The following is a 12812-nucleotide window of genomic DNA, read 5'->3' on the forward strand; positions in this document are numbered from 1 at the left end:
CCGCTCCCATCTCCTGCCCCGCGGGCTGTCACGCGGTGACAGGGGGAAGCGGGGACCGGAGGGACATCCCCGCTCCCATCTCCTGCCCCGCGGTGACAGGGGGAAGCGGGGACAGGAGGGACATCCCCGCTCCCATCTCCTGCCCTGCGGGCTGTCACGCGGTGACAGGGGGAAGCGGGGACCGGAGGGACTTCCCCGCTCCCATCTCCTGCCCCGCGGGGTGAAGGGTGCTGCGGGGGGGGAGGGTGATGATGCGCCGATGCTGCCGGGGGGTGGCGGTTTTGGCCGGGGGGGAAAGGAACTCAGGCCTTTGGGAAACACTGTTCTAACTAATTTTTTTGCGGCGGCCATTTTGTTTTTGCGCAACCCCGTTACTAACGCGGTGGTCTCGGAGTGGACCCCGAGGACCGCGTTATAACGGGGTTTACCTGTATGTTTGCAAAGTTTGCAGCGTGTGATATTGCATGGTTTCGTCATTCTCAGAGTCATTGAGTTCATTATGAAGATTTCTGTTGACTAACTTCTGTTTGAGGTTGGGCAGTTGCCGGAATGCAAGCATGGGAGGTTTGTGGAAGATGTCTTTTAATGTGTCATCCTCTGTCTGCATGGGTTGCATATCTTTGATTCTTTTTTGCATTCCCTGTCGGGCAGGGTTGTATGTGATCACTAGTGGTATGGGTGTGGTTGTTGGCTTTCAGTGCAGATGGGATAGTTTTGGTAATAGTATTTGGCCTTCTGTCTGTATGATTTAATCATGGTAGTGAGGTGTCTGTTTCTGTCTTTCGTGTCAGAGCATAAGCTGTGATATGTTATAGCCTGACTGTGTATGATGTCATGTTTTGTATGAGTGGGATGGAAACTTGAGTTGTGGAGGCAAATACATCTGTCTCTGGGTTTCTTGTATACATATGTGTATAGTTTACCATTCTTCAGTGTTACTGTTGTATCCAGAAAGCTCACTAAGTTTGCAGATTAATCTATTTTGAGCTTAATTGATGGATGAAATGAATTGAAGGATTCGTGAAATTGTTTTAGATTGTCTTCACCCTCTGTCCATATTATAAATAGATCATCAATGTATCTGTAATGTTTGTAGAGGCATGTGGTTAGGAATCTGTTCAAGATTTGCCATAAAATATTGGCTTATTGTGGTGTCATCCTTCCTGGTGCCCATTGCAGACCCCATTAGCTGTAGGCACATTTCTTTATTGAAGCTAAAGTAGATGTGTGTGAGGATGTATTCTTTCAGTTTGGACATTCCTTCAGCGCTGTATTTCTGATTCATGGAGATGGTGCAAGGAATTTCAAGCATGCCTTAATGCCTTCCTTGTGGAGGATGCAACTACAGTATACAGGCAGGAATTCTACATCCATGGTAACTAGTAGTTGTTGAATGGTAGTTGTTTGATGTTAAGAGTAGTGAGAAAATCTGTGGTGTCTTGAATAAAGCTGTTGGTGTTTGTGACTAGTAGTTTGAAAATATTCTCCACTATGTCTGGTATTTTTTCAGTGAATGTATTCATAACTTTTATATTTGGTCTGCCAGGGTTTCCTGGTTTGTGGACGTTGCAAAGCATGTAAAAGATTCCAATGCCTTGGTTGTTGGGTATTAGTTGCTCTAATTCTGGTTGTAGGTTTTTAGGCAATGATTTAACGAGATTACTTTGTTGCTTTGTATAATCCTGGGTTGGGTCACGGGTCAGTTTCTTGTAGTAGATGTTGTCTATGAGTTGTCTGTTACCGTATTCTATATATTTATTTGTGTCTATAACCACCATTGCACCTCTTTTATCTGCTGGTTTGATGGTGATGTTGTGGTTGTTTCGCAGTTCCCTGATTGCAGATCTCTCCATGGGGGAAAGGTTGTACATTATTTTTTTTCCTGCTGTACTGATGCCAATGAGGAAACTCCCAATCAAAATATCTCTATGTAGCTGTCTAGTTTGCTGTTGCGTCCTATTGGTGGTGTGAAAAAGGTGTTCCTCTTCCTGTTGTGGTACTCCATCATTATAGGGGTGCTCTCTTTTTTATTAAAATATTATTTCAGTCATAATCTACTGAAGAATTCTTCTAAGTTTGAGTATAATTTCATACATGTATTGCCCTGTCTGATTATTTACTATTCCCTTTGCCATTCCTTCTCTACCTCATGTGCTTTAGATAGTTATTTTGTTTTTTACATCAGTATTAAGATCATGGAATATTTTGGAAATCAGTATTGCCGACCCGAGGAAGAGAGTAGAATTCTCACAAGCTTTCCCTAAAATATATACATTGTTAGTCTAAATAGAAAATGTATCCCCTAATACTGAAATACTCATTTACTCTGCACTATCGCAACTGGAGTAAGACGGCAATTTCTATTGCATTATATCAGATGAACAAAGGTTCAGCACTCCTTAATCTGGCATTAATGAGTTGCACAGATAACATTGTATATGTACAGTAGAATAAAAAAACAGCACTCTCGATTAGTTCAAAGTGAAAAAGGTTATTTCAAGGGGATCTAAATTTTTGTACCAAACGGGACCTTTATCAAAATAACTAGAAATAGAGTGGAACTTTCTTTCTCTAAACAGACAATCAAAGAACTTTATATATATTGATCAGCATGTGTTTTTTTATTAAATGGACCTATTTCTTTTTTTTTCTTTACTAACTTAGGCTCCGAAACTGGAAGAACAGAAAAGTACAAGTCAGAAGAACAAGGTTGGTTAATATGTAGTTGCATAGCCATTTCAATGTGGCTTGTATTGTTGTTACTGCTTTTACTTCAATCAGTGCTACCCGACTTTAACCACATGTTTGATAAGTGGTAGTGTAGGCAGAACTATTGGATTTAGACCCTTGGCAGTAAACCTGATAGAAGGCATCTTGCCGAACCTCATTCCTGCTAGCAGTACAATAGGCACAGTCTTTTTGGCTCAGAGAAGTTTTTAGGATGTTTGGACTAATTTTGATCTTGCTCTGATCAGAATGATAGTATAACTGAGTTAAAGAGATTAAACAGTTTTGACGTTCTTATATGGACGCATAGCTTGGGTATTTGGGAATTATCCCATATTTTGTCCTTCTTATATAACCGCAACAAATATTTTTTGGGTTAGAACAGTGTACAGTATTTCTTTTCGGAGGCTGGATTTAATAAACAATCACTGTCAGCTACCATGTGGAGCAGGCTTACATGTAACCCAATATATGGGCGTTTGTAATTTATCAAAATCTCCTACCTGCGAAACTGGGGTAAAACAAAATTGCCACGTTTGTAAAACTTTCTTGCTTTAATAAGAATCTTTTCTTTGATAAACCCTGTGCGATTTTTTTGCCCCCGTTCTGCCTTCGGGAGTCTTTCATACAGTACATTGCCCCAGCAGAGTTCTGCACATTTTACCCCCATTTCTTCATATTAAATATTTTGGCTCCTGGTGATTGATGCTATTGAATTGTGATAGCCTTATTACATTACAAGTGAGGTATTCTGAGGAGAATTAGGAACAAGTAGCATGTGTCCTAGATATGACAAGGAAGGTTGCAAATCCCATGAACTGTTCTGCCTTGGAATGTGAACCATGCTCCCCTGCTTCAAACTCCTTGTCATTGTTTTTCAGTCAGTGCATTTACTCACTAAGCCCCAACTTCAGGGTAGGGAAGAGGGATGGGAAGGAGGAGTAGGGAGGGTAGAGGAGGAGAGCATGTAGGGGAAGAGGTGGAGAGCAGGGGAGCATGTGGGGGGAGAACAAAAATGAAAACATTTAATAAATGAGGAATTTTTAAACAATTATTTAAAAAATGCTGTATTTTAGGTGTTGTGGGAAAAAAGAATTACTGGCCACCAATGTACTGGCTGGGTTAAAGACCCTCCGCTTTGCATTAGCCCTTCTACTCCTCTAGCCAGGGTATTATTGCCCAGAATGTTTGCAGTAATCTACATAATTAGGTAGACAGTATAGGTAAAAATTAGACAAGTGCATGAAAAAGGTAATTCAACAAATGAAATTAGGGATTCCCTGACCAAAGTGGCCTAATGAGTGAATGAGATAATCTCACTTTTAATCAAGCAATCTCGTATCTATTGAGGTAATCTTGTTGTGAGACTTTAGGTGGTTAAATACATTTTGCAGATATTTCCGACTGATTTTGCATTTTGGACTTAACTGAGTTTATTGAATACCAGTGAATTAAAAAATGCGAGTTGGACACAAAAAATGCCCTAGTCGTATGGTTGGGAAAAACGAAAATGCTTTTTGAATACAGCAAGATGTAAATCCATGTGGAAATGACTGTTCTCGTGCGGAAAAAATACACGTATTAGACTTTACAGAATAGGGCCTTATGCATTCTTTTTTTTATACTTAGAATTTTTATTGATTTTTTTCTCAAATTGTTGGGGGGAGAACAGAAGGAGAAAAGCGGAGGGGGGGTACATCAGCATCATTGACGTAAAATACAAACAAAAAAATTTGCTTACATCATTGACTTATATGGAACATCAATGATACATTTGAAAAAGGGATTTGCACAAGAACAATACACAGGTTAAGCCAGAATTAAGTTTTTATAATGCAAACTTGAATTCTACTATTTCTGCCACTACATGACTACATGGATTCGCCTCAAAGTGTCTCTGGGTGTCCTAGATGAGGATGTTAGCTTGGTTGAAAGGTGAGCGGCCGTTAGATTCAAGGCTTTGGTAAATCAGCCAGGGTTGGGCACACCCTCTGGAATTTTGGGCATGAGTCCCTGCGGATGCCCGTTAGTTTCCCTATTTTAAGGGAGTCCCATAATCTTTTTATTTATTTATTTAGATTTGTAGAATAGATGCAAGATTTGGACTCATCCAAAGAGAGGCTATGGAACATCTCGCCACAGTCATGATGTGGCCTAACAATGTATTTGACTGTTTAGTCAATGTCAACTATAGGTCTATTGAGGACACATGCCCAGGCGTCCAGGGGGAAAGAGAAGCCCAGGACCCTCTCTGAAAATGTGTGTTTTTTTCCAAAACTCTGCTACCCTAGGATATAACTACCACATATGAATGAATGTGACCTGCTGGCCACATCCTTTAGGACAGAGTGGGGAGGTCCCTGGAAACATTCTCAACAGATGGGCCGGAGTTAAATACCATCTGTACAGTGCTTTATAAGCATTTTCTTTCATTTGTGTACACATGGAGCTTGTGGCAGCTGCCTCAAAAATTTAAACCCATTCCACTGGGTCTAGGTATTGATTAAGGTCTGCCTTCCATTGTGATATAAAGGGGAGACTCTCCCCTCAGATTTTGAGGAATTTTGAAGAGTAGAGAGTTGAGATTATGCTCTTAGAGAGACTCTATGAGTGTGATAAAAATGTGAGTCTTAGATTTCCTCATTATAACCCTTATTCTGCAAACTCGTCTAAACCGCCACTCACTGAATGTGGAATGGCACAGATCTGGGCAGAAGTCTAGGTTGGAAAATATAGGGGTTATAGAGGAGCTCCCAGTCGAGAGATGGAACCTCTTTTTGCTCCTGTTCTACAAGGTCAGATCATGTTCAATCGTAGGTAAACAGGTTCAAGCTTTTTTTTTGGATCATGCTTGGCATTTATAAGTGTGTTGATGTCTAGTGAGGTCAACAGGTCTTCTTCAAGTTTTACCCATCTCTTGGAGGTAGTACTTGAGTGTCTTCCTAGAATTTGGCTGAATTGTGCGGCTTTGTAATATGATAGTAGGTATGGTGGTGAGAGGCCTCCGGCTGATCTAGAGTAGATTGACATACTGTAGTATTGTTTTGTTTACACAGGTTTTTTTTATTCCATATGAATGATTTTATGTGGATTGTACATCTTGTATGGTGCCCAGTGGTACTGGGATAGGGAGTGTATGAAAGAGATAGAGGATTCTTGGTAGGAGATTCATTTTTACTGCGTGGATTCTTCCAACACAAGAGATATTATATTTGGTCCAAGATTTGCTTTTATGTTTTTGATTAGACCTGGGAAATTTGACCAATACAGTGAGTCATAATTGTCTATCAGGAATGTGCTGAGTATGCATTTTTCTTTAATGGTTTCTTTAAGCCATTAAGCACTGCCCTAATCTGTCTAAATAAACATAAGCATTTCTTCAAGACCTGAGACACGTGCCCTTATTTCTATTTTTCCACTCTTATTGTAAGAAATCCAATTTAACGATAATTATATTGTAATGAGTGAATCCGTTATCAATACAGAGTGTCAAGTGTGTCAGTATATTGTTTGTTGCTTTCATACTGTACATATTATATATGATTTGCAAAGGTTATTTATTAATTGGTATAGATATTGGGATATAATCAGTTACCGTACATTGAAGAGTTATATTAAGGGTACAGCTGTCTCTAAAAGGTCTCTATAGAGCAGCGTTTCCCAAATGGGGTTCCGCGGAACCCTGGGGTTCCTTGGAGCCGTCACAGGGGTTCCGCCTATGGACTCACTGTGCTAGATTTCCCCCTCAACCTTTCTCGAGCATGCCGTCGCGGCTTTCCCTTTCAATCCTCCCCCACCCAACCGAGCCCGCGCTTAGGTCAGGACTGCAGGAGCGCGCTCTAGCTTTGCGGCACTTCTGGTGCCTGCTAGAGCGTGTGTGTGAGTGTAGCCCTGACCTCCTCCTGCCTGACCGCCGCCGCTTCCCTCGCCCTCCCTGCCGCCAGCACGCAGCCGCTTCCCTCGCCCCCCCACCCCTGCCTCCAGTACCGCCGCCACTTCCTCCGCCGGAACCACCACCCGTACCGCTGCTTCCCTCGCCGCCAACACTGCCGCCGCTTCCCTTTTCCCCCGTCAGCACCTCCGACACTTCCCTCGTCTCCCTCCCCCCCCCCCCTGCCGCTTCCCTCGCTAGCACTGCTGCCGCTGCTTCCTCCACTGGGACCACCGCCAGCACTGCCGGCACTTCCTCCGCCAGCAACGGCAGAGCAGGATACCAGCCTCTCCTCCCACCTGAGGTAGGCTGAGGGCTGCTGAGGCCTGAGGGAGATATATGAACTGGGGCAATGGGGGTTTTAACAAATGTATTGGGGTAGTGGGGGTCTTTGAAAAATGTATTGGGGCAGTGGGGGTCTTTTAAAAATGTATTCGGGCAGTTTGGGTCTTTTAAAAAGGTATTGGGGCAGTGGGGGTTCTTTTAAAAATGTATTGGGGCAGTGGGGGCCTTTTAAAAATGTATTGGGGCATTGGGGGTCTTTTAAAAAGGTATTGGGGCAGTGGGGGTCTTTTAAAAAGGTATTGGGGCAGTGGGGGTCTTTTAAAAAGGTATTGGGGCAGTGGGGGTCTTTTAAAAAGGTATTGGGGCAGTGGGGGCTTTTAAAAATGTATTGGGGCGGTGGGGGCCTTTTAAAAATGTATTCGGGCAGTGGAGGTCTTTTAAAAAGGTATTGGGGCAGTGGGGGTCTCTTATAAAAGCCGCCGCTTCCCTCGCCCCCCCCCCCCTGCCGCCAGGTCCACCGCCGCTTCCTCTACCGCTAAAAATATTTAAGGGGCTCCATTCTGTTATACAAAATATAAAAGGGTTCCACGACTAAATTTAATTAGGAAACATTGCTATAGAGAAACCCTGCTTATTGACAACTGTAGGTCCTAGCTAAGGGAAGAGGCAATGACAGACAGTTGCCATTGACAATTGATGATATGTTGAGGTAATCATTTCTAACAAGAAGCTTGAGTTCCTTATACTGAATGTTCACAAGAAGATATTGTGACATCAGTGGTATAATATACTGGATCTAAATACCATGTTACGACATAATACTTAAAGTTAAGATGGCTGACTGTGTAGTTTTGTCTGGATAAATAGCCAGCAGTGTTAGCTGAGATTGGCTGAGAGACGAGCAGAGATAAGGAGGAGACAGGTGGAGAGGCACAGGATGATTGATACCACCAGGATGTGAGGACATAGGATTTCACCATGAAGAGAGAGAGACAGGTTAAAACCAAGATGGAGGAATCACAAGTTTTATCATGATATTAAGATCCACACTGAAACAGAAAGTAAGCTACTGTATGCAACCATTTTTAAGAATACCATAATTTATTTGGAATGTCAAATGCCATTTTGTACTATTTTTATGTAAGTAATTATCTTCAAAATAAACGTTTTGTTTTTATGTGATGAACCAGAATTACTGAGGTCTGTTATGCTGGGTAATTATTCAAAAGACTTAAAAGGATATTTAACACATATTAGACTATGGTACAACTAGCGTTGGGGTTCATTTGTGCATAGGGATATTGACAACAAGTTCCTTTTTACATATAAATGTAAAAAAAACAGGCGCAAAAAAATACATTTAACATTAGTTACATTACATACATTTGTATAATAAATTAGCGAACATAAAAAAATGATTTGGGTAAAAACATATAACATACAAAGGGAGAGAGAAAAAAGTAACAAAATATAGTGTATTATTTTTTAACAAACTAAATAGGATTTGTTAGTTATACTCACAGATTGTTAGATGAGTGAAGGCTTTTTGTAATGTATTTTGTTCATGTTGCTTCTACCAGTGTCCATGGAAAAGTTTCATAGGGTCCTCGTTCCCAATATGGATATATAGAAAATAAAAAGGACAGACTATGGTGCAATACAGTTTTGATCTAATCGAAGTTGGGCTTGAAATGAATTAAAAACACTCTCAAAGGAATATTCTTTTAAATGCTTGTGTATTAAGTTCCTGTGGTGTCTCTTTTGTTTGGAGCGTCCCTGCACTTCCTCTCCTACGTGCATCTTGTTCTGCTACTTCCGGTCGGGTCTGAGCAGGGACGTTGGCTTGGGCACGTCTTTCAAACTGACTTGTACCCTTTGAAAGGTCTTTACACTTACACTTGCAGACTCCGCCCAACACGTTTCGTAGGTCTCTGCTGACTTTCTTAACTAAATTTTTTTTTGAGATTTATGTTATTAGTGAAGGGTGAATCAGATAGGAGATCAACACATTTCACTGTGGGTGTAATATTTTTCTCGTGTTATATTTTTCTTGTATTATATGCCACTGTTTTTTATTGGATTTTCCCATACAGAAGTTATGCAGAAGAGTATTTTACCAGTTGTTGTGAGTCACAAAAATAACACAAATATAACACAATCATTTCCCTTTTTGGTAATTTTTTTAAAATCATAATTTATATTTTTTGTTTTTTACTTTCTTGAAAATGTATGTATGTATGTATGTATGTATGTATGTATGTATGTATGTATGTCTTTATTTATATAGCAACAGGAAAGATGATCCAGGGCTCCATGGATTTTTAGCAAAATAATTTATTCATAATACACAACGTTTCGGCCTCACTTAGGCCTTTGTCAAGTGAATGGTTACCAGTCACTTGACAAAGGCCTAAGTGAGGCCGAAACGTTGTGTATTATGAATAAATTCTTTTGCTAAAATCCGGTGAGCCCTGGATCATCTTTCCTGTTGCTGTATACTTGGATTGCTGCAGATAGGCCATCCTTGAACAAGTAGCTTCCGCATTGTGCGCATGTATCACATTTGTTGCACTTATTTGCACAGTTTTGGTGTGCTACATACCCACATACCTTTGTTTATTTATATAGCGCCATTAATGTGCATAGCGCTTCACAGCAGTAATAAGTGACAATAAAATAATAAATGATATAAATAACACAAAGGGTAGAAGTGCTTCAGACATAAAAGTAACATTTAGGAAGAGGAGTCTCTGCTCCGAAGAGCTTACAATCTAATTGTGTTGGTAGGAAGAACGTACAGAGACAGTAGGAGGGCATACTGGTAAGTGTGTCTGCAAGGAGCAAAGGTTAATGTATGTGTTATTTCAGCCATGGAGCTACTCATATGCTTCCTTAAGCAGGTGTGTTTTAAGGTGTGTCTTAAAGGTGGATAGAGAGGGTGCAGTCTGAGACAAGGGTTTAAGGCGGGAGAGGGCTTTAGATACAGAAGGGGTAGAGAGAAGACATCCTTGAGCAGAACGCAAGAGTCGGGATGGTGAATAGCGAGAAATTAGATCTGAGATGTAAGGAGGGGCAGAAGAGTGTAAAGCTTTAAAAGTGAGGAGGAGAATTGAGTGTGTGATATGGGATTTGATAGGAAGCCAGGAGAGGGAATTCAGCAGGGGAGATGCTGAGACAGATTTAGGAAAGAGTAGAGTGATTCTGGCAGCAGCATTAAGGATAGATTGTAGGGGAGACAGATGAGAGGAAGAAAGGCCGGACAGCAGGAGGTTACAGTAATCGAGACGGGAGAGAATGACGGCCAAAGTTTTAGCAGTCGAGCAACGGAGGAAAGGACGTATCTTTGTAATATTGTGGAGGAAAAAGTGACAGGTTTTAGAAACGTTCTGAATGTGAGAAGAGAATGTGAGAGAGGAGTCAAGTGTGACCCCTAGGCAGCGTGCTTGGGCTACTGGGTGAATGATGGTACTTCCAACAGTACTGTAGAAGGAGGAAATAGCACAAGGTTTGGGAGGAAGTATGAGGTGCTCTGTTTTTGACATGTTTCGTTTCAGTCGGCAGTGTGCCATCCAGGATGATATAGCCGACAGACAATCAGAAACTTTAGTCTGTACAGCAGGTGTAAGGTCAGGGGTAGAAAAGTAAATTTGTGTTTCGTCAGCATAGAGGTGATATTTGCACCCAGAGAGAAAGCGGGGCATGTAGATCAAGAGAGGAGATAGGGCAGAGTTGTAGTTCCTGACGAGGTTGTCAGGGTCTGGAGCTGAGACAGGAGAGAGAGGAGCATAAAGTGAAATCAAAAACTGGTAGGTTAATAGAGCGCAGGTCTCTGCAGAAACGAGGGGGAGATGGAGAAGCGAGAGAGAGAGAATGAGAGGAGGTGATGGTCAGAGAGAGGAAAGGTGGAAATGGAGAAATCAGAGAGAGAAAAGTTTTTAGTGAAAACCAGGTCTAGGTAGTGGGTGCTGGCTGCAGTCCACTATTGAAGGCCAAAAGAAGAGGTTAGAGAGAGAAAGCGAGAAGCCCAAGAGAGAGAGAGGGTCATCAATATGGCAGTTGAAGTCCCCAAGGTGAAGAACAGGGGAGTCTGAGGAGAGAAAGAAAGAGAGCCAGCATTCAAAGTGAGAGAGAAAGGCAGAAGGGGGATGAGAAGGGGTAGGTGGGCGATAAATGATCGCCACATGGACAGGGAGAGGAGAGAAGATCTGGACAGTGTGAACCTCAAAGGAGGGAAAAGCAAGAGAGGGACGAATAGGAAGGGTACGGTAGCGACAGGTAGAGGAGAGCAGGAGCCCCACACCTCCTGTGTGGGAGTGTGGGAGTGTGGGAGAAAGAAAGGCCACCATAAGAGAGGGCAGCTTTCAGAGCAGAGTCAGATTGAGTGAGCCAAGTTTCAGTTATAGCAAAGAGGAGCAGAGAGTGAGAGAGAAAGAAGTCATGCACCGAGAGGAACTTGTTAGAAAGGGAGTGAGCATTCCAAAGGGCACAGGAGAAAGGGAGAGAGGAGAGAGGAAGGAGGGTGGCAGGGGATGGATATGAGGTTAGAGGGGTTAACACCCAAAGGAGTGGAAGTTGTATGTGGAAGGCGAGGTCAGGAGCATACAGAAATAAGGCAGGGACCAGGATTGAGGGAGATATCCCCAGAAGCAAGGAGGAGAAGCATGGATATAAATAAAATGTGTGAGGATGATTTGTAGGGATGCATTTTAGTGCAGGGGATATAGCTGTGTGGTGTTAGAGGGCGCAGGTAAGAAAGGAGTTCATGTGAACTGAGAAGTGGGGAAGGAAGGAGAGATGGAGATATATGAATAGCGTTAGAGACATAATGTGGCTGGTAGATTGAAGTGCGTATTTTGAAAAGAAGTGAGGTCAAAGCAAATAAAAACAGTAGTGGTGGCATGGCAGCAGCAGTAGCAGCTTAGTGCTGAGATGTGCAGTCTGGGATAGATAATTTCCTCCTTTCCAGCACAGTTCAAAATCCAAGATTCAGGGCCAGTAGGTGTTGTTGTCCACTTGTTTCACTCCTGTTGAACTCCCTGTTCAACTCCACACTGTATTATACCCAAAACATGCTACTTTAAATGTATGCTGCTTGCCCCTTGCAAAAATATAGATTAAAATATTAGATTAACATGGTTATTCAATTGTAGTTTTTTGCAATGTTAATTTTTACATTGGCTTTAACAAAATAAAGGTTTGCTTTTTTTAATTTTGGTTATACTGTATACATCCTTAATGTTCCCCACTGAGCAATCACTAACTTCCTTAAAATTGTAAGCAGTGACTGTTATTTTCACGGTATCCTCAGGGCAGCAACAAAGCTGACAGACAATAGGTCTTTTTCATGCACATTAGAAGCAGAAGGCAATATAGTATGAAGTATGAAGGCAATAAATCCTTCCCTTCATTATAAAGTATCTACATCTGAGTTCATCACAGTTTTCACTTTTCAGCTAGAATCCTATTCAGACAGAGCAGCAGATAATTAGGGGGTAGGCTTAAACTTTACTGATATTTCAGAAATTTTAACCATTTTTTTTTGTTTTCTTTGTGTGTATTATGATACGTTATTCTTAACATGTACTGCAGGTTATACAGGTGACTGCCAGTTCTTAATTCTGGCCTCATAAATTGCAGCTGAGACAGGCCCTATTCAGGAGACTATTAGATTGCACGATCGCCATAATTTACAGTATGTTCCATACCACTTTATTTTCAGACGTTAGGCAAGATAAAATGTAGGTCATCTCCTGTTCACAGAGAAGACTTGCGACCTCTGTTATTAGAGTATATTCTTGGGTCGCTCTGGAGTTGGGATCCCTGTTAACCCCGTAAAATCGCTCTGGAGGAGCAAAAATATACATGACTG

At 41.7% G+C, this 12812-nt stretch overlaps 1 protein-coding gene across 17 annotated transcripts in view; it reads left to right on the top strand.

Annotated features, from left to right (window-relative positions):
* Positions 1-12812, top strand: part of RAP1GAP2 (RAP1 GTPase activating protein 2) — a 693938-nt gene that overhangs the window by 598053 nt on the left and 83073 nt on the right. For 13 of the 17 annotated variants that reach the window (XR_012800437.1, XR_012800436.1, XM_075594386.1 and 10 more), the window contains one exon: positions 2665-2709. The exons of 3 other annotated variants lie outside the window; for them this stretch is intronic. Coding sequence is in view for 12 of the 14 variants with exons in the window: in XM_075594386.1 (XP_075450501.1) it covers positions 2665-2709 (45 nt within the window). In the remaining 2 variants the exon portion in view is untranslated. Of the gene's footprint in view, positions 1-2664; positions 2710-7778; positions 8005-12812 lie in introns of those variants that run through there. One more of the 17 variants, XM_075594395.1, reaches the window with a different exon arrangement.

The sequence above is a fragment of the Ascaphus truei genome, chromosome 3, assembly GCF_040206685.1.
Source record: "Ascaphus truei isolate aAscTru1 chromosome 3, aAscTru1.hap1, whole genome shotgun sequence".
In the NCBI taxonomy this organism is placed as follows: Eukaryota; Metazoa; Chordata; class Amphibia; order Anura; family Ascaphidae; genus Ascaphus; species Ascaphus truei.